Genomic DNA, 22,700 nt, shown 5'->3' on the forward strand with positions numbered 1-22,700 from the left:
CGGCCGTGGCGGTTGCTCCCGGCCCCATTAATGTCGGGGCCCGGCCCGGGGAGGATGGCGCCCTAGAGCCCGGGCTCGCTGGGGCCGGGGCGGGAGGGCCGGGGCGGGCGCCGGCCATGTCGGAGGGGACTCGCAGTCTGCTGCAGCGCTGGGGCGCCAGCTTTAGGAGAGGCGCCGACTTCGACTCCTGGGGCCAGCTGGTGGAGGCGATAGACGAGTATCAGATGTGAGTGACAGCCCGGCCTCCGCCGTCGTGTCTCGTCGGGTGGGTCCCGGTCCCGAGCCGGGCTGGGACGCCGGGCGGCGGGGGCGGCCGGGCAGGTCCGCTCAACAGGTGGCCCCTCTTCCCAGCCTGCCTGGCGTCTCGCGCTGCCCCGCCTCTCGGGGTGCCACCCCGCGGTCTCTTCGGAGCTTTGCGGAGTACTTTGTGTTCCCCACCCGCGTCCCAGGGGCGAGTGGCTTCACTGTGCCTTCCCCCTCCGGGGAGGGGAGAGGCGGGAGCTGGATGCAGTTCCAGGGAGGGGGCTTCCAGGAGGCTGCGAGGGTCAGGGGTGCTTGGCCTGAAAGAAGGTGGCCGAAAGAAGGCCACCCTCTCGCTGCTCCTCCACCCCTTTCTGGTGAGCGTGTTTTCACAATTTCGTTTCGGTTTCTGGGACTGTTATTTGCTAGGCTGGGTCCCACCCACCCCCTCGCTCGGCTGCTCTGGGTGGAGTCGCGCAGGATGTGAAATGCGGAGAGCAAAATGTGCATTAATAGACCACGCACGGGAGCACCCCCGCCCCGGGGTTCCTTGTCCTCTTCCTGTGTACAGTGTGTAGCCTCGGGGTACTGTCAGTGCCAGTTTCTTTATCAGCCTAAGTCTGATTTTTCTGGCTTCCCCTCCGAAACTTTAGGGTTGGTTTTAAAAGACTAGATTTATGTACAAATAAAAATCTTGCCTGGTTTCTTGGACGTATTACTGAACGCGAGAACTCCCTACAAAAATGCTATTGTTTGCAAACTGTTGCCATTAATTACTTCTTGGTTTAAAGTAAGATAGTGTTTGAGGTTTCTGAGTTTGAAACCATGTGTGGGTAAAATCTGCCCTCCACCCCGTGACTTCTGGAAAGAACGCAGAATTGGTACTTGGAAAGTGAAAACTCCTATCCCCCCCTCGTAGTGATTTGTTTTTCTTTGACCATTAATTTAGATGTGTAGATGGTCTTTACCCCATTGTACTGACTTTGAATTGCCAGTATTTTCAAAAAGCTTGAGAACAGTTTTGCTCTAGGCCATTTCTCTGCGCCTAACAACCAGTGGCATTTATTGTGCACGTCCGCAGGATTCGTTTGAGAGTGTAATTATTCTCATTTTATAAAGGGGGGACACTGAAGCCCATGTTAAACGTGCTACTCAGGATCACAAAATGATACCACTGAAATCTGGGATTTAGTTTCCTTCCAAATCCCGTCTGCTGTAATACAGAGGTGCTGAAGATGTTTTATTTGACAAATATCAATAGAGTAATTCTGTGAATAAATCAACAAATTTCAAGATTCCTTCCCTGCAAGAGAACATACCCACCACACTATAGCCCGTTAGACAGTGCCCCTGTATCCTCATTGCGTGTGTTCATGAAAACCGCCTGAGATACAAAGCCACCTCTGCTAGAATGTGGGACCCAGCAGCTGTGGGCACTGGGCAGCAGACCGCCTAGTGGAAAGTGAAGAGTACCATGTCTAATTGAAATTACAAAGGAAAATGGAGTATGCAAGCTGTTCAGTTGGAATTTCTGGAGGCATCTGAATGAGGGTAATGGCACACATACGAATCCATTGTTAGGTCTCAATGCTAGTCTTTAAATTTCGTGATTCGGAGTAGTTCCAATTACTATAAAAAAGCATTAAGTTTCAATAGAAATACATAATGATTGGCTTAACTTTTGTAAACATGCAGGCTATACATAACATGAGGTTGAGTGTACAATTTCATAATCTGGGAAATGAAGGCGAATTGCCACTCTACTTGAAAGAGCTGTTCGGAGGAAAGGCTGCAGCCAGGACCAGCGGGAGATCACTGCAACGATGTGAGCAGTTAGTGACAGAAGTTTGCAGTGACTGCGTATGGAGGGTGAACAAGGAGGACCTTCTTAAGATGGAGATTTCTAACGGAGTGGGTGTAATGTCTTTTTGCTCATACCATCTCAGAGCTGTGCCATCAACATGTAAGGATACTGTAGCTTCTACAGTTTCATCACTGAGCAAGTGAGGACTGGGGCCTGAAGAATAAAACCTGATTTCTGCCCTCCAGGCACTTGAGTTTAATGGAACATTTCAAACTAACAGCTGTTTCAGGACCTCAAGTCTGAAAAATAAACGTTCCATATACTTTGCTGTTTCCAGAAGCATTGCTCCTGTTTCAGGGCTTTTGTATTTTTTCTGAAACATTCTTCCCTCCTGGGTCACTTGGTCACCTCCTTCAGGTCTGTGTCCAAATATCATTGTTTTCAACGAGGATAAAATTGCCAAGCCTCCTGTCGGTCTCTACTTCCTCTCCCTCAGTCTAGCACATCCCTTCCATGCTGCTTCATTTGTTTACTACAGTGTCTGACAATCTGAAACACACTCTGCAACTCTCTGTTCCTCTACTGGAAGGTAAGCTCTTGGAGCGCAGAGTGGGAGGATGTGTGTTCTGGCCTCTACTCTCCAGAGCGGTGCTGGGCTGTCAGTACATGGTGGTTTCCTTAGGTGTTATGAAATTATTATATTCAGTTTGGATGAATTCAGGGGTGTTCTGTGGAAGCACGGAGGGGCTGATGCCAAAGTGCTATTGAACCTTTAAAGAGATTATGTCAAATTGTTACCCAGAACACACATGACCAGTTACAGATACCTCCATTTGGCAGGCCACCTTCTGCAGTTCCCTCCCTTGTGCTGCTCCTTGCTGTGGTGGAGTGCAGGGGAACTGTGGTTCCCCGTCAGGCCTTTCCCGGCGTGGATCCTGACGTATTTCTGCAGCGTGTGGGTGCGCGAGGAGTACCTGTTAAATGCATGGGTGGCTTTGAAGACTGGGCAGCACCTGCTTTTAAAGGTATCTTTATGGTGTGGTATAGCTGTGCTGCCTTCAGTGTGGTCCCTAGGTTGGAGCTGGTCTGCAACAAGATAAAGACATTGAGCCAAACGTTTTGAAACTCTGTAGCAACTTGACCTCATGTTATTTTCTAAATTGTATCTTCAAAATGTATTATACTGGAACAGATTGGGAGGAAAAACTAGTCCTTCACTGCAGTTTGAAAAGTGCTGACTTCTGTGTCTCTGTGGGTTTCCAACAGTGACATATTGATGTGCTTAAAGTGTTGAAAACTACCCTGTGCTGGGCCTGTTGGCGCACTCCTGTAATCCCAGCATTCAGGAGGCTGAGACAGAAGGATCCCTATGAGTTTGAGGTCAGCCTGGGCTATATAGGGAGACCCTGTCAAAATACCAAAAACCCCCAAACGAACGAACAAAAAACCCCACCCAAAATAAAAGCAGCTTCCCCCTTGAGCATGGTCCCCTGGTAGGCATCTTTGTAGAGTGAGAGGGGTCTCCAGAGAAGAACACTGACAAGTTTCTCACCTTTTGTTTACTGATCTGACAGCCAGACCAGGTAAATTTTCCTTCAGTGGACAAAATCAGGTCTCACTTTGTCTTGAAATGGCAGAGTCTTGTGGATTTACAATTTTTTTTTTTTTTTTTTTTTATGATGTTTTTTTTTTTTTTTCTTTTTTTTGGTTTTTCTCCGGTACCGGGAACCGAACTCACGACCTTGCGCTTGCCAGGCAGGCGTTTTTGCCGCTGAGCTAAACCCCCAGCCCCTTTTAAAAACAATTCTATTAAGGTATGATTTTTCTTTTTGGTACTGGGAATCGAACTCAGGACCTTGGGCTTGCCAAGCAAGGCACTGTGCTGCTGATCTATATCCTCAGCTCCAAAGTATAATTTTTATATAATGATTGTACATGTATAATTTAATGTTTTTTTAAGTTAATTTACATAGTTGTATAAGTATTGGCAAAGTCAAGTTTCAGAACAGTTCCTTTGTGGACACGCCCTGTGTGCACAGTAGCCCCAGGTAGCTGCTCATCTACATCCTGTCTCTTTACTTTTGACTTCTGGGCGTTTCGTGTAATTTGAATTACCTAATACATGATCTTTTGCATCTGGCCTTTTCCAGTTATGATGTTTTTAAGGTTCACCTACGTTGTAGCATATATCAGTACTTTCCCCCTTTCTTATTGCTGAATACTACTACCTTTTATGGAGCCAGCACATTTGGTGTGTGCATTCATGTTGTTGGACATCTGGAGTTTTGCTTATATCAGTAATACTACCCTGAGCCTTGACATACAATTCTTTATGTAGGCACATGGTTTCCTTTCTTTTGGTAGGTATTTGTAAGTGGAATCGCTGGATCATATATTAAACAGGTCATACGTTAATTTTTTTAAAAAAAACTGTCAAATTGTTGAAATTGGGTATGCCATTCTATATTTCTCCCAGCTGTGTGTGAGGGTGCTTGTCTCTGCATGTGGCTGACATGTGTTAGTGTCTTTTTGATCATCGGCATTCTAAGTAAGTCCATAGTGTGCCTCACTGTAGTTTTAATTTACATTTCCCTAATGACTAATGACACTGAGTAGCTTTTTATATGCAGAGGGAACTCTGTAGATGTATCTGTGAAGTGTCTTTTCCTATCTTTTGCCTATTTTAATTGCATCATCTTTCACCTGTTGAGTTGTAAGGGCTCTTTCTATATTCTGAATAGAGATCCTTTATTTTTGCAACCTCCCAGTCCATTGCCTAAGTTTTGAAAATAGGATCTGTTTGAATTAGCATGCTTTCTGCTGATTAGTGTTTGGGCAGGAGATTAGATCTATACTCTTTCTTCTAGCATTAATTCTGCTTAGGTTGATAACCACTATTAACAAATGATGTGTAGAAACTGCCATACCACATATTCCCTTGAGTTCATGCATGTAGGGTAAACACTGCTAAAGATATAGGCGAATGGGTCCCAGTGGAGCACCCCCTAGGTGGAGCTCAGCAAGAGTTGCAAAACAAAGTCTAGAACAAGGACAATGGCTGTATTTGTTTCTTGTATAGAATTTACAAAAAGTGAATCTATGAAATTCTAGGGAAAATATTATGAGGTTTTCAGCTTTGGAAGAAAAGATATTAATGGATGGAAGCCGCTTGATGTATAACGTGATGACACTATCCTGGTGAAAGTTAGGAGTTGTTGGAAAGAATTTTTTGCTTTATAATAAGGAATGCAAACATTCCATGAATTGGGTAGAGGTGATCAAGAATAAGACCTGACCCTTAAGGATGTGATTTTTGAGGGGCTGCGGGATTTAGCTCAGTGGTACAGCACCTACCTGGCAAGCAAGAGGTCCTGAATTTGATTCCCCTTCCCCACCAAGGAAAAAAAAAAAAAAGGATATGATTTTTGGAAACATGATGAACTATCCTCTTAAATTGTCCTGGTAGAAAAGGTTACACTTGCTACCCTTTGTCCTCATTGCCCACCCAGAATAATATACTTGGGAGTTTTATTTTTAAATTCTTTTGCCAGTTTTTCACCCTGGAATTTTTTATTGAGATAAACATATAACAGAAAACTCAGTTTTAAACAGGCAGTTCAGTTCATTTTAGGTTATTCACAGTGTGTGCCACCATCATTACTTCTAATTCCCAAACATTCCATCATCCCCAAAGGAAATCCTGTACCTAGTATTAGTCGCTCCAAATTACCCCCCTTTGCAAGCAACCACTAATGTGCTTTCTATTTTTGGTCTGACCTGTTCTGGACACTTCATGTAAATGAAGTCATATGCAATCTTTTGCATCTGGCTTCTTTAATTTGGTGTAATGTTTTTGAAGTTCATGTTGTAGCATGTTACCTGAATTTCATTCACTTTGTGACTATATAATATTCCATTGAATAGACATAGCACATTTTGTTCACCATTCATCGGGTGGAAAACCTCTGGCTGTTACAAATAATGCTCCTGTAAGCATTTGTATACAGATTTTTTTTGTATGAACTTGTATTTTCAATTCTTTGAGTTAATTAAGACTTTGATTTCACAGTGGGTTGTAGCATTTTTTATTGTCATCAGCAATGTATGAGGGTTCTGTTGTGATTACTTTTCTCATGTTGCTGAGACAAAATACCAGACTCCCAAAATTAAGGAAGGAAAGGTTTATTTAGCTCACAGTTTGTGGAGGTTTCAGTCTGTAATCAGCTGGCTCCAGGGCATGGTGGCATGGCACAGGAGCAACTGTTCAAGGTGGCAAAAGACGGTAAAAGCAACCAGCAAAAGTGGGAAAGAGCTAGCCTCTTTTCCTCCCTTATATTGTAAGCTGGCCATCAGCCCTGTGGTGGGTGTAGCACTCAGACCATCTCAGTGCCCTCTTCTTGCACAGGCTCAGGATGTTTACAAAGTGAGAACCTTGCCCCCTGCTGAGTCATTTAAACTTCTAAACTTCTCAAGTTGACACAGTGAACAACATCCTAGGGGTAAAGGATGTCTTCTGCACACTAGGATGTAGAACTGCTGAGTTACTTAGTTAAGCTTATAGGTTTCTCAAGTTGACACAGTGTGTCAACCATAACAGTTTCCAATTTTTTTCATTCTCCCCAAAATCTCTTATTTTCTCCTCTCTGTTTTAGTTTTAAAATTAGGTCTATGATGTGGTTGTGAGGTGGTATCTCATAGTTTTGATACACATTTCTCAAATGACAAATGTTGTAGCCAGAGTTTGCAAAGGAAACTATTTAATACAGGACACCTAATTTATAGGATTATTTTATAACATTCACCCAAAAAGTCAAATGCAGAAGAGTATACAGGAGATCTGTCCATGCACTACAGACCCAAAGAACCCAGCCAAGGGCTTAGATTCCATGGCAATATCCTGCACAAGTCCAAATGGAGGCATAGAACCCGTGACCATGTCTCATGCAAGCCTGTATTGAGCATCTGAACTGGGAAGGCCCAAAGATCAGTGGTGGAAGCTAGAAATTCTGCACCAGTGGGATGAAGGATCTGTGTCAGCAGGCTGAGGGATCTGCACTAGAGCCAGGAAGTGACACTCAAGGTAAGGACCAGAGCTTCCCGAAAAGTACCACAGCCACCCTCAGCAACAGTGAGGATCCAGACTCCTAGGATGAGAACAGTGAGTTTGTATCAGGAAAGCCAGTATGACAAGCATCTCCAGAAGGATCAACCGCACACCATCTTCCCCCAGAGCCAGGATCCGATGCCCAAAGTAAGGACCAGAGCTCCCCCAAGGTGAACCATGGCCATCCTCAGTGATGAGGTCCCAAGCTTCTCTGATGATAACAGCCGAGTTCAATCAGGAAAACCAGTGTCACAGTCTTCTCCAGGAGAATCAACAGCACACCTCCCCCCACCAGTTCTCCTTTTATGCTGTTGGCAACAGTCCTCAGGTGGGCCTCCCACACCCAGCACCAAGCTGATTTCAGTTCAGCTGGGTGTTACAAGTTGACCACCATTTGTAAATCCACCACAACTAAGGATGTTGAGTATCTTCTCATGTGCTTATTGGACATTTTCATACATCTTTGGAGACACGTTTATTCAAATTTTTGCCAAAATTGGCTATTTGTTGATTATCTGTAAAAGCCTTTGTATTGATTATTTGTATGAGTCCTTTGGTTTTTGTTGCCTCAGAAATAGCTTTGGGTCCTCACCAATTAACTTGGATTAATAACATATATCCCCGCTTTAAAACTCATCTGAGCTGGGTGTGGTGGTGCATGCCTGAATCCCAGCACTCGGGAGGATTGCTGTAAATTCGAGGCCAGCCTGGACTACATAGTGAGCTCAAGACCAGCCTGAACTATACAAAGTGAGACCCTGTCTAAAAAAAAAAAAAAAAAAAAAAAAACCTCATCCAAGGCTTGTCTGCTTTTTTTGTTTTGTTTTGTTTTTTGTTTTTTTCTGGTACCGGGAATCAAACTCATGACCTTGCGCTTGCCAGACAGGCGCTGTGCCGCTGAGCTAAATCCCCAGCCCCCATTTTTTTTAAGTGTGATGATAATTGGGCAAGTAAATATTTCTGTTTCTGATGAGTGCAGAACTTTCTAATTTTCAGAAAAGTTTCCAGAAGTATATTTTGATAAGAGTATCATCACTTTGTCAGGGCTATAATTTGGGTTCGGACTAATTAAATTAATGATAAATGCATAAAATTCTTCTGGTTGATATTGTTACTGGTGTTCACTGGCAGTGGGTAAGCAGAATCTGGACAACTACGTACTGGCTACTTATAGAACAAATTTGTACACACTAGAGAGAGCTGGATTAGATGCCCTTTGAGATTCCTTCCAGCTCTGAGATTTTGTTTTTACCACCTAAAGCTAAAGTTTACCCCGGTGGAATGGTATGAAAAGTACTGTATCTTATTTTCATCATGGTGGTGTGGAGTTTGATTCTAATGGTAATGTAGATTAATACTTTGAAAACAGAACGAAGTATTGCTGTGCTTTACTATCTTTAAAAGATTGAATTTTTTTACCTTGTTGCAGTTGAGATAGTTTGCTTTATTTCAATTCTAAAGAATGTTTTCTCCTTACAGATTAGCAAGACATCTACAAAAAGAGGCCCAAGCGCAACACAATAATTCTGAATTCACAGAAGAACAAAAGGTACCACAAAATAATCTCTAGATATAGCCGATTCCAAATGGAAAGGGTTCATCTGTTACTCAAAAATAAACCAAAAAAAAAAAAAAAAAGAAAATGGTTACAAATAAGTCAAAACAGAACAGAACAAACAAAAACTAACCATACTGGTTATGCTTAGTCTAACATTAAGTGCTTATTTGGAGACACCATATAACTTATCACTTAATGAATTTCTTTGCTCAGCCATGGAGGGTTTGCTTAACTGTGCTGGCGACCGCCCTCTCAGGGAGAGGAGGGAGCCCAGCCGGGAGCTCAGTTAGAGTCTCTTGGGAAAACAGGACTGTGAATAATCGCATCCCACCTCCACATGGACTGACTTTGAGCTTTCAGAACTCTACTTCCTCTCAAAACCAGCCAGCAAACCCACACAATCAGATCAAACAAACCAATAAAATCACTGAAAAAAAGTGAGTTTAAGTCAAGAATTTGCCTTACAAATCAATCAGCAAAATCAGTGTACAAAGTTGCAAAATGCTTTGGTGGTGTTTTCTCTTTGAATTGGAACTTTTGTGTGTCAGGGTGAGTCCCTGAACTCTTAGAGACTGTGGAAAATGGGCTACATTAAAGAGACCAGTCAAAAAGAGAACAGAATTTCTCTAGGTTCATTGAAAAGAAAGGTTTGTGCTAATATTGTTTGGATGATTAAATGCCTATATCTTGTACTCTGAGTAACTAAAGATAACAATATGTAGTGTATTAACCAGTTACCCTCCTGTTATCTTGTTTTGAAATTTTGGAGTTTTTTTCTCTTTAAAAAAATGTGAGAAGTGGGAGGAAGCAGTTCCCATTTTATCCCGGCTCCAGCTAGCTCAGGGTAAGTCAACCTTTCATCCGGTAGAGTGAAAAAAAGTCTTAGTCTTTCCTGCATCTCAAGCCTAAACAAATTTGTTTAGCCTGCAGACATTGTTCATTGAGTCTGAGTTAACAGGAGTTTGGGAAGAAAAAGTCTCCAAAGATTAGAAATTAGCCATATTTCTTGCCCAAATTAGTATATTTACATTTTTAAAATATTTAGACTTCAAGTTACATAAATTGTATTTCTAGAAAATTCATGTTGTACAATTTAAAACAATATTTTTCTTTTTCCCTTAATAATTGCTAATATCCACAATAGTTTTAGGAGACTTGGAGTTTTAGCCCTGGAAAAATAGTTATCATGGAGAAAGCAGCTGATTTGCTTAAGGAAGGGAACAGGTTATCGCAGCAATGGTGAACCTTTTAGAGAACAAGTGCCCAAACTATAACCCTCTTATTTATTGCAAAGTGTCAGTGTTGCTGGGCATGGTGGCACATACCTGTAATTTCTGCACTGGGGAGGCTGAGGCAGGAGGATCACCTCGAGTTCGAGATCAGCCTGAACTACACAGCAAGATCCTGTCTCAAAAAGACCGCCCCCCTCCCGCAAAAAAAAAAAATAAATAAAGTGCCAACATTGCAATTAAACCTGAATATGGAGTTTTAGTTTGGAAAAATACCTGTTATGCAATGCTTGGCTGCTGGGTGGCTTGGCTCGTGTGCCCGCAGAGAGGCCTCTGTGTGCTTGCCATGGTGTACGTGCCATAGGTTTGCCATTGCTGGACTTTTCACTTGAGCACCTCTGTGAGATTTGCGAGTCTTTCTAGGAGTTGAGTAGGAATTGATCAGTTGGTGTCACAGATTTGGGACTTAAAATGCCTGAATTTTGGTGAATAGAACCAAAGTAGATAAATCATTGATAAGTGTGTTATGAATATAGAAACAGTGAAAGCTTAAGGAACTTTAAAAATTTTTAGTGACCTCGTATTTTATTCACCTGTTTGCCTTGAGTTACTTCTGTGTTTTATTGCCAGTATCTGTTGCTTGGGAACAAGACTGGTGAGCCGTAAGACCCCAAGTAAGAAGTGGTTTGACCTCTTAAAACATAATAATAAAATCCCATGTACACATGCAAATACCACCAGGAGGTGAGCCTTGCATTGTGACTAGACTAGAGAGAAAAAGCTTAACCTTAATTTTCTTGAAAATGTTTGATAGTGCTGCTTGTTCTTTAATCTATGGCTGTCCCACAGCAGCCACCGGGTTACTGTCCTTTCTCAACTTCTCATTGGTAACAAAGACACCAGCAGGGTGTGGTGGTGCACACTTGTAATCCCAGTAATCGGTGGGTTGAGGCAGGAGGATGGCTGAGAGTTCAAGACTAGCCTGGGCTACATGATGAGTTTAAGGCCAGCCTGAACTACACAGCGAGACCTCTATCTCATAAAACAAAGACAAAAACAAACAAAAATGCCCAGGAGCCAGGAAGCAGCTCGGCCTAGAAGAGCAAGCTGAGCTCTGGAGTCAGTAGCGTCTGCGTTTGCCTCTGGCTTAGTGCCTGAATTTTTCTGTGTGTGAAAGTGGCGATAGATAACCATAAGTGACCTCAGAGGTGTTCTCCCCAGACAAACCTCTGGTGACTCTGCCTGGGGGTCGCTGTGGCCGACTCTCGGGCGTGCCACTGGTCATGGAGAGGACCTTGGGCTGTTCTGTCTCTCACAAGGAGGAGAAAGCAGGTGGGGTGCACTGAGAAGAAATTGCATTTTCTTTAAAAACACAGGGGAGCAGCCACAACTGACCAAAAAACTGTGACAGGTTCCCAGGCTGTACCTAATATCACATAGACAGAAGGTTCTTAGAGGCCCCACATTAATAAATAATTAGAAAATAATAATCTTCCAGACACATTCTGGGGAGTATTGGTTCTGAAAAATAAATAGATGTTGTTGGGCAGTTGCTGATCTCTCCCGCCTTCACCGTGCTGGTGTGTGTGTTGGATATTTGAAAGGTGGGAGTGTGCAGTATTCTCAGGTTTGCCTTTGGGTGTCACCTCTCCTCCCCCGCCTTTGCATACGGCTCACTGTGTCTCCAGTTCCGCAGAACATCAGATGGGAGATTTCAGCACAAACTTTTGGACCTGCAAAACGGATTTAATGCTATGCCTGGTACATAAGCTGGAGAAATAGCGCCACTGTATTCTCCTCAAAATAGGAAAAGAGAGAATATTCCTTCCTTTCTTAGCAAAACTGTTTATGTTTTCTATTTTAAATTATGTACTTTATACTTTCACTATTATCAGTGTTTTGGTAGCAATGTTTTGGTAGATCTTAGAATTATAGCAACCATTTAATAATTTGTGGGACTTTGATAGATTTTTTTTCTAAAAAAAACCTATCATATTTGTATCTGTATGCAGCTTTTTCCTGTCTACCTCACATTGAAGTCTCAAAAATACTTGATGAATAAGTGGTTTGTTGCATCTTGGGTTATTGATATTTATTTGTGATTATTTTAAGATAAGTCCTAATTTTAGAAAAACTTACATTGTTTTTAAATCTGAAGAACTCTGTAGCAGAACTACTATTCTCTCCTAGCCAAATTAGTTGGTGTGGGACAGTGTAAAAACTTCAGATGAATCTTTTATTCTTACTATTCTCAAAAGATTTCTGGTGTAAAATAAGACCAGATTCTTATTTTGCCCTCCCTCATGATTAGCTTTCGTTTCGGTTCTCCGATAGTTTTATCATTATAAAAACTGCGTTTAGTAGCCAAGGAAAAGCTGCCAAAAGCTTTCGTTCCCCTGAATTCCCTGCTTTGGTGTAGTAGATTTTCTCACATAAGTTTCTGGACCGAGAAGAACTTCCTGTCTTATGACACTTAGGAAGTTTTCCCATTTTGTGTCAGATTTGATGGCATGAGAACCCAGCACTGAGCGCTTGCCTTATGTTTCTAGGGTCCCCGCCTGTGCCACCTTCCCCGTCCCCTCTCCCACCCCCAGCTAGACAACTGGCTGTTTAAATATGAAAACACTAAGCCCGGATTAAGTGAAACTACACTGCTTTTTGTATATTTTTAAATTGGTTTTTCCTTATATAAATTGAGTACCTTTTAGCAAGATTAAATTGATTCTTTAATTGTTTGTTTTTATCTATCTTTTCTCTGAACTTTCTTGAAGTCTTCCTAAAATTGAACATCATTTACCTGCAGTGCTTAGTGTGAAGGCACGTTAACTGTCAGCACTTACCCTCACACATGCAGCTGTGCCTCGTAATCGTTTTCGGAACTGTCCTACAAAAGGTGCAACGACTTCAGTAGCAAGATCTGGTTTTGACATAAATAAGTTCTGCATGTGTTAAAGGTTATTGCCACAGCTGACATGATAGTGTTTCACTCTTTTTTTAATACTGGGCTTGGGTGTGGTCCCTTAAAATAGTTATGAATAATGCCTATTGGTATTTTGCCATAGTTCAGTACATTTCTGTTAAAAAGCTGTTGCTTCTGCCTAGCTTGGAGAAACATTTAAAATTAAAATAGTTTATCAGTGGCCTCCCAGTTGTTAGTCTGCAACCTTTTTATCTTAAACATGGAAAGGATGAGATCAAATGGATTTTGTAGTAAAGAAGGGAAAGAAGTTTACTGTTTTTAAAGACTAACTCATTCACATATCTCAGTACAGACACAGTTCTTACAAGAGAACGTAAGTGGCGGCAGCTCAGTGGCCGCACTCTAGTTAAAGTGCGCGCCTCATGCTGTGTTGTGCAGAAGGGCTGGTGCCTCAGCTGGCACATGTGTAAGTGGCGGGGTCTGACTGGGCCCTAGGGCAGACTAAGGACGTCCCTCGGGAGAGCTGCTGCTTTGGACACACTCCATGGTCGCTCAGGACTGTTCCCTGGCTCGGCCAGAGCTGAGTAGTGTCCTTGAGCAGCAGGGATTTGAGGGCAGCAGAGCGTGCCTAGCAAAGGCTACTGCTACTTTCCACAGAATAGCGGCTTAAAATGTGAGTCTCTTGAATCCCTTTACAGTTACCGTGTATGAATGTAGTTGCCAAATGTAGACTTGCAAAACGGAATGAGATGTTTCCAAACATTTATACCAGGACTGAAGAGGATGTTTCAGGCTGTGGACGTGGTGAGCCCCTAGCCGGCTCCAGACGGGCCCCTTGGGGCCTGGCATCCTGCTGCTGGTCTGCAGCGCCCACCTACCTGAGTCCTCAAGTTCCCCTTCCCTCCTCACTCACCTTCCAAAGAAAGTCAGCCTGAACCTCCCCTGTAGTCCCGTGTGCTGGGCGTGTGCAGGGCGTGTGCAGGGCGTCAGTGCACTTTGAGAAATGCCCCCTTCCAGGATAGTGTGTCATGCAGGCGTCGCAGACACTGCACGCACACCTCGTCCCTGCAGGGACTTCAGAAATGCCGGGAAGGACCTAGATGTGTGGGTGGACATAATTCAGCCATCTTCCCTGAGAATTTCTTTTGTGAATCTCTTTCATTTCCCCAGTCATGTGAACCCTTGAAATAACCTGATTTTGCCTTTAGTTTTTTTTCCTTTTCTGTTTCAACCTGTGAATGCTTTTATGGGGGAGAGGCATACTGGGGATTGAACCCAGGGTATTTGCACTGAGCTACATATCCAGCTCTTTTTTATTTTGAGACAGGGTCTTATTAAGTTGCTAAGTTACACGGGCTGGGCTTGAACTAGGAATCCTCCTGCTTCAGCCTCCCAATTTGCAGGGATTGCAGGTGTGGGCCATCAGGCACAGTACAGCAGTCTTCCTTAAAGGCAGAGGTGACGTCCTGAACAGAAACTTTCTGTGTAGCCTGTCACTGCAGCAATCCCCATCTCTCAGCTAGGTGTTGAAGGCCATTCATTTCAGGATGGAATGGGCAGCTTTGCCTCTCACACGTTTCCCTGTGCTTCCCGTTTGGGGCTGTAGCCGGTTGACAGAGGGTGATTTTCTAAATGCCTTCACTGCCCCGCTTCTGTTTCCTAATGCAGATCTTGTTTCTTTAGGATGTACCATGGCTCACTTTGCTGAACCTTACAGAACTGTCTTTGCTTTTGAGTTTCGGTGACTCTGTGTGGTCTCATACGGTAGAACACAGAGTTATAAACGCAGTGACTGTCCTGTCACTTACAGTCACTTTGTAACTCACTAAACAGATCTGACTGTAAACTGTGCCCCATTTTTCACAGGTATTATTACCTATATGTTGAACAAGTCAGGGTTCATCGTAATTATACCATGATGCTGACTTGCAGACATTTTTGCACTTAAGTCTTTTAGTGGCTATCAGGCTTTATGGAAAAGAGAAGATGAACCCTGGGCGGAAAGGTTGTTGGGAAACCCTTTTCATTTCCCTTTTAATTTTCTCTAGTTTTACATTAATTTTTAACTGTAACGTGGTGGGGCAGTGTGTTTGGGTAGTGTATACCTTGTGTAATGCTTCTCTCCAGGTGAACCTGCTCAAATGCCTGTCTTCTCCTTGTGAAAACCTGTGCAGCTCTCTCTCCTAGCTGGGGGAACCGTACAGTGCATTACTGCTGTTCACGATTGCCTCTCTCCTGCCTCAGGTGGCCACTGCTCTGTCTCAGCCTTTACAGGTTCTGCTTTTACGCGTTCTGCACGAGTGAGATCAAGCAGTGTCTCCTGTGCCTGCCGTAGTTCACGTGACGTAATCGCCTCCAGACTCTCCAGGTTCTGTCGAATGACAGGCTGCTTGCTTTCTGTGGCCAAATAGTGCTGGTTTGTGGACACGGGCCTCGTTTTCCTCCCCCGTGCGTCTGTCGCTGGTGCCTAGGTCAGTGCCACATCTCGGCTGTCAGGCCCAGTGCTGCGCTGAGCGCAGGCACAGAGGCCTCTGGGGCACACAGTTTCCATTGCCTGTGGCTCTGTACCGTGTGGGACAGGGTCATATGGGAAGTTCTATTTTTAATCTTTCGAAGAACCTCCCTACCGCTTTTCATAATGTCTGTGTTCAGCTGTCAGTCACTAAGGCCAACTTGATTGTTTTGGTCTTTTTTTCTTCTTGAAACAGGGTCTCGCTATGCAGTTCACGGTGGCCTTGAACACAGTTTGTAGCCCACACTGGCCTTGATCTCACACAGATCCTCCTGCCTCAGCCTCCCAAGTGCTGGGATTACAGGCATGTGCCACCACGCTCAGCAGCAAATTTGATTTAGTAGTTGTGGCTTGTTACGTTAGGAGAGAATATATGCTTGCTTTCCTTCATCTCAATCCTTTGCCTCTTCTTTCTCTTAAATCTGTAAGATGCTAGGAAGAAGTATAATTCAACTTATTTAAGACAATTATAGATCTCTCTTTTTTTCCTTTCTTCTTTTTTTGGTGCTGGATATTGCACCTGGGGGCTCACACTTGTTAGGCAAGCGTTCTGAAACTGAGCTGTCATCCTCAACCCCTATTTTGGTTTTTGTTTGTTTGTTTGTTTTGAGACCAGATCTTGCTGTGTCTTCCAGTTTCCAGGCTAACCTCAAACTGAGCTCAAGTGATCCTCCTTCCTTACCCTTCCAGTTAGTGGGACTACAGGCACGTGGTACCACTCTGCCTGGATAGACCTCTCATCAGTAAGATATTAACTTGATTGTAACAACTGACAGTTATAATAGTTTATTTATAGCATTTTTTTTTCCCTACAGAAAACCATAGGCAAAATTGCAACATGCTTGGAACTGCGGAGTGCAGCTTTACAGGTAAGTAGAGATTTTCCTTCTTTCTAACACAAGGCAAAAAATTATTCTGATAAGGCATTAGGAAATCATGTCCAAAGCAGTGTTGTTGTGGTTGTCTTAGGAGTGCTTTATAACAATAAAAGTTTATCATTTGAACTCAGACTTAAATGATTTAGTTCATATTTTGTGGACTGTAGAAATAAAAGATATGACTTTAAATTTTTCTATTGCTTTTGCCCTGAATGGTTCAAGAATGTAAAAACAAACAAAAGCCAGTTTAGGACTTTTCATTTTGCTATTTGAAAATAAGAAATAGATTCATTTTGAGTATTTGGTTCTTGCTACTTAAAAAAACATATTGAAGGGACTGGGGATTTAGCTCAGCGGCACAGCACCTGCCTGGCAAGCGCAAGGTCATGAGTTCAACTCCCGGTACTGGAGAAAAACCAAAACCAAAAAAAAAAACGAAAAATTGAAACCTTTGTAATCAAAGATATAATATGCATATTTTGAATTTAGTCCACACAGTCCCAAGAAGAATTTAAACTGGAGGACCTGAAGAAGCTAGAGCCAAGTAAGTTTTCTGACACCTTTCAGCAATATTCTTTTTAAAAAGTACTTTAAACCGGGCGTGGTGGCGCACGCCTGTAATCCCAGCACTCAGGAGGCTAAGATGGGAGGATCATTGTGAGTTTGAGACCAGTCTGGGCAACAAGGTGAGCTCAAGTCCAGCCTGAACTGCGTAGCAAGACCCTGTCTCAAAAAGACAATAAATACATAAACAAATAAATAAATAAATTTTTTTGAAAAGAGTACTTTATCTGTTACAAAGTTATGTGTTATGTAGCACAGATGCTGATCCAACTTATTCCCCTTAATATTTAGTCCTGCGTGATCTTTTCTGCCCTTTTAAAATTCCTACAGTATTGTTTTGATTTCATCCTCACTGTAGAAGGTATGAGGTTGTGCTTCATCTAGATATGTTTAAGTCATGCTTTGTCCTGATGGCTTTCATAGGGCCGTCGTTCCTCAGGCACACACTGACCGTTAAGTCCAGAGGGGATGTGGTCACAGTCATTGACACTGTTCCTCTGCATGTCATTGAGAGCTGCATTTTGGCTTTTGGGATGGGCTGTAAAATATTCCCTTGTATTTCGTTTTTTCCCCATCTCTAAAACTTTTTGAAGTCATTTCTTCTAATATTTTGGTGCTTAGAGTCCTACAAATAAAGTCTGTTTGCTGGTTCAAATGAATGCCCTCTTAGAAACATCTGCAGCATGGGCAGAGTTGAATAGAAGGCCAACTGAGTGGAAGTCAGGTACTCCCCTTACACTGAGACAAGATCACCCATCTTAGCTGCTTTTGTAAACAGGAACTAGGAGATTTTATTTGTCCGTTTTGAAGTCAACTTTCTAAGTAGGGAATCATGAAACCTTGGCATTTTAGATCAGAAAAGAGTCTCAGTCGTGGAGTTGCATGCTCTCACTTTGTAGTTGAATATCCAGTTTCTCTCTGAACTTCTGGAGCTGAGCTGGGCCTGAGTCTCAGGACACAGGTCTGCAGAGCTCGGTCCACACAGCTGCCGTCCTTTTGATGTTTCCGTGCACGGGTAGGAGGTTACAAGATAAAATTTTAAGAATTAGGGGCTGGGGATTTAGCTCAGCGGCAAAAGCGCCTGCCTGGCAAGCGCAAGGTCGTGAGTTCGGTTCCCGGTACCGGAGAAAAACCAAAAAAAAAAAAAAAAAATTTTAAGAGTTAAAGAGAATGTTCATAAAAATTTCACAAACTGCCAGTTTCTCACTCGTTTGTAGCAAGTCTGATACAGACATCCATGCTTAAGGAGCAGAAACGTGATTGTGATTGCAGGCCCAGGACAGACAGCAGCCCTGGAGGAGTTTGTTATTTGTGTTGGTAGACAGAAGTAACAAACAAGAACATATAGCAGATTTGTTGTGATTCTGGTGGCTTTTCCACAGTTGTTAGGTGATCGTGTTTCATCTCTTCAGAATGCTGTCCTGAATATGGCAAGAATTATGATGAACTATGTCATTTTAATAGTTCTGGTTACTTTATGTAATCCAGATCATACTTTTTTTTCTTGTGGTGCTGGGGATTGTATCCATGGCCTTAAGCGTGCTATGCAATAGCATGCCCTGAACTACTGCCAAATTACTTCACTGGCTCTAGATCATAAACTCTTTATTAGAAGAGACATAATTCTATATTCAGAAATGGTTTTTACCCATGTCCAAAGTATATAGTGATGGCAATCAAGTGGTGCAGAAATTCTCACAAGTTTTTATTTTTAATGACCATATTTTCTTCTATCCAAAATTTTGTTTGGTATCTTTTAAAAAATCATTAACAGATACTTCGTGTAGGATTATATTTATACTTGCTTTATCGATGTGTAATTTATCTGTCACACAATTTGCCAGTTTAAAGTGTACATTTCAGTGCTTTTCAGTACTCTGGCAGTCCGGCACCCACCACTACCACTGACTTGAGGACATTTTCGTCACCTTAGAGGAACCCTGTGCCCATAGCATTCTCTCCTTCCCCCCCCACCCCACCCCTGCCATCCCTCACCCTGGGCAATCACTGATTTCATTTGCCTCTTCTGGACATTACGTATAAGTGGAATCCTGTAATATATCATCTTTGGTGACTGGCTGTGTTTAAGGTTATTTTGAGAAAAGAGAACACATTGATGGCATTAAGTAAAAGATTACAGAGGGGCCAGGGATATAGCTCATTGGCACAAGGGCCTGCCTGGGAAGTGGAAGGTCATGAGTTCGATTACTGGTACAAAACAAAAGATTACAACTATAGTTAGGGTTTCTGTGATATAGTGGTTATAAAGAAAAGCATTACATTCAATTTTTAATGATAAGGTAATTACAGTAGGGTTTGGGCTTCTTAATTTATCACTGTTTTTCATTAGCTTTGTTTCTTTCCAAGGAATATTTAAGAAGCTTAGAGCTGCACAGGGTGACCCTGAAGACTGTGAGCTATTTGTCCTTAGATCTTTACTATCTCCTCCTGAAAGCTTGCTCCATGGCTGCTCCTGCTGCCCTGCTCGATCTTGGCCTGGATGCTGTTCTTAGAGAAGCAGCTCCGTGCGGAGCACACACGAGAAGCCCTCCTGCTGCAGCTGGCTGGCCACACGGCGCACAGCCCTGCAGCGCGTGCGTGCGAGGGACAGGTGTGGGCTCGCGAGGCCAACACTGACGTCAGCCCTACGTGCTGTGTTGCTCAAAATCAGCGAGATTATTAATCCACGTGTTCATGAAGTAAAATCAGTGATGGTCTGTGTGTGTGTGTGTGTGTGTGTGTGTGTGTAATTTATTAAAGCTGAGGGCTTTTTGAGTTAATTACTTTTATCAAGAATTAGAACACTTCTAAGGTTGATATTTGACTATTTCATATTGTTTTCTTAGTACAGCTTGCCCTTGGTCAAGCCTCTTCTAAGTAAAATTGATGAATATAGGTTTTAATATGTTGAACTTAGCTAGTTTACTTTTCAAATCTCTTGAAACTCCTATCTGAAATTTATACTAAAACAATGACTATGAAAGTACTAGTCATTTTTCTTGTGTTAATCCTTACTGATATACTGCTTTTTTCTCATGCATACCTTCCCACCCCCATGCTGTAAAATTCCTTTCCATTAATTTATCCTTCGAGGTTGCACAGAAGTCCTTCCTTCCCCCCAAAGCTTTCCCTGCTTTTTCTAGCCCTCTCACCCTAACTGTGTAGTGTCCCTTATAGGAGCATTTTTCTAATATCCAGAATCAGAGCCTGCCCTGTATTATTCTCATGTATTTTTGTTTCACTTCTCAAAGAAAGTAGGAATAACCTTTGTATTTCCCTGCAGGGCCCATGCTGTGCTCTGTATTCAGTCTGGACTTGGCAGGTTTGTGTTGAGTTGCATAAATGTGACTGTCTTGAGGGAATCTTCTCCTATAATTTGAAAAATAACCTTTGAGAATGGAAGCAGTTGCCCAATTTGCCTACCACAAAAATGAAGCACGTCAGCCACAAAGGCGGAACACTTTTTGGATGTTTGTGCGTGCGTCATCCTGAGAGTGTAGGCGTCAGGACGGTGGCAGCCCACACTCCGTGAGCGCCCCACGTGTGCCCTGGTGAGGACCTCGTCGGGTCTGCTGTGCAGGGCCAGCATGTGTGCGTGCGCTGGCTGAGCCTTCTGTGACACCCCACAGAGTATTCGCTGCTCCTCGCCACATCATCCTAAAACACCAGTGCTGGGTTGGTGGAAGGAAACCTCCTGCAAAATTTACGGTAGAGTCCTGTTTTAGAAGAACATTAGAATCTGTCATTCCATAGCTGGTGAAAGTAGAAGCCTGTCCTACTGTTAGGGGTAGTAGGAAAGGGTTCATTTTTTCTCCCAAAGCTATTGCTGTAAACATTGGATATATCTAACTTGTAAAAATAAAACCAGAGGCTACTATGTCAGAGCAAACATTTCCTTTTCAAAGTGATACCTAAGAAAAGAAAGTAATTCTTCTCTTACCCTACAAATACAGGATAACTGATATCATTTCCAATTTTAAAAAAATTTACTTTATACATATTTTAAAGAATAGTTTCTCATTTCATTAGTATTAAAACATAATTCATTTTATTATTATTAAAGCATGACCATTTCTGTTTTGTTTCCGATATGCCTGACATAGTCTGTTTTGGCACCTGTTCCCCCTTGTCAGTATATTACACAGTGCTCGGAAGTGATTGATTGGTAGTTACTGGGCTGAATTAACAGCATACTAATAATGACGTGCAGTAAGTTTAGAAAAGATGTTCTTATTTTGAAAAACAGCACTTCTTAGTGAGCTGTGAAACACTAGCATTTGAGGCACCTAGGAGGGAAGGCCATGGAGAGAATGAACTACTGTGTAACAGGGTGGGCTCCCACTTGCGTGGTATTTTAAATTTGTCCATACGGTCTCATACTTAGTTAATTTTAGTTCTCCTAGCAGTCTCTGGAAGCATGGCGTTCCATGTTAGAGCGGGGGAGCCTGAGATTCGGGATGTCACGCAAACGTTCGTGTCACTGGCGTAACCCAAGGGGCAGGACTCTACTTCAACAACGTCTTTCACCTTCTGCCACTTCCCCCTGCTGGTCAGGCCGAAGCCCTGCCATCCGTTCCGTCTTCGAAGAAGCGCAGCTGTTGCCTCCTCAGAGCCTTCGCTGCTGTGGGCTCTTCTCCTTTGCTAGAGTGCTTGGGGGGCGCGTTTTTCTCATCTAACAGTGTAGTTTTGACAGGATTATCCTGTCCAGCTTGGCGGCGCCACCTAGCACTCACACTGCGTACTGCGTCTATTCCCGTCCTGCTTGTGTCCTTCATAACACGAACTAACCCCAGTCTTAAATTTTCTTGCTTGTTGGCAAATTTATTGTTCACTTTTCCTAAGCAGGGTCTAATGTCTGGATGCGAGTTCTTGATCACTCTGTATTTTTAGTACCTAAAGCAGTGTCTGTGTTTAGAGGTGCACATAGAAAAGAATTCTGATGTAAAGCTGGGTGTGGTAGCTCACACTTGCAATCTCTGCACTGTGGGAGGCTGAGGCAGGAAGATCACAAATTTGAGCCCAGCCTGGGGCAACTTCGTGAGGTTCTGTCTCAAAATAAAAAATAATAAAAAGGCCTGGAGATGTACCTCAGTGTGAAAGCCCTGCCTGGACTCCTTCCCAGTACTGCTAGAGGGAAGAGAGGGGAGTGGGAGGCAGTTTTGAGAAGCAGATCTAACTCCTGTTGGAGTAAGTCATGTAATTGCAGCCTCCTTTGGGATGCTCGTCCGTTACACCTCGTTCAGCGCTGCCTGCGGGACTCCAGAATTAAAGGCTGAGCAAGCTGAGTACAAAGTCCTGGGAACCTTGGAGGGTGCCCGGTTAATGCTGTGAGTCCACCTTGACTGATGCAGGTAGTTACTGGGAACCCTTACGGCCAGAAGTGAGACAGTGCGTTGCATACCTGCAGTGCTTGCCCAGGTAGAGGTAGGGTTTAAGACTGAGCTGGCACGCCAGAGCGTGGTCAGAGATGCAGATAGGCAGGACTCAGCAAGTCCTGCCGTGTTGTTTGAGGACTTCTCTTGAGGCTGGATCCCACTGTGTGTGTGTGTGTGTGTGTACGTGTATGTCTACATATGGTTTATATATATACGATTATATGAGATTAGAGCCTCTCAGCTACAAGCCTTACCAGTTTTACAGTGTTCAGAGGAAACCTACTTAATACAGAGTAAGATGTGCTCGTGTGGCTCCCACAAATTGGTCATCTTTGATATCAGTCTTTTAATCAGAGTACTTCAGGAAAGAAGTGCTCATTCTTTGTTACCCCATTTTTGCTGAGACCTTCTGGCGACAGATCCACAGTGGCTCTGGAATGATAGTAAGGCTGGGAATTTACAAACATATTGTGCATAGTAAAGATGATTAGCCATTAAAGACTGTTTAAGATAAAA

General features: G+C 43.0%; 1 protein-coding gene across 1 annotated transcript in view; it reads left to right on the top strand.

The window, feature by feature from the left end:
* Nucleotides 1-22,700, top strand: part of Aida (axin interactor, dorsalization associated) — a gene marked incomplete in the record, with an annotated part of 31,657 nt that overhangs the window by 279 nt on the left and 8,678 nt on the right. Inside the window, 4 exon segments of the mRNA XM_005409254.2 lie at nucleotides 1-226; nucleotides 8,628-8,697; nucleotides 16,183-16,236; nucleotides 16,735-16,789. Coding sequence (XP_005409311.1) covers nucleotides 117-226; nucleotides 8,628-8,697; nucleotides 16,183-16,236; nucleotides 16,735-16,789 — 289 coding nt within the window.

The sequence above is a fragment of the Chinchilla lanigera genome, unplaced genomic scaffold (assembly GCF_000276665.1).
Source record: "Chinchilla lanigera isolate Chin_1 unplaced genomic scaffold, ChiLan1.0 scaffold00119, whole genome shotgun sequence".
NCBI lineage: Eukaryota > Metazoa > Chordata > Mammalia > Rodentia > Chinchillidae > Chinchilla > Chinchilla lanigera.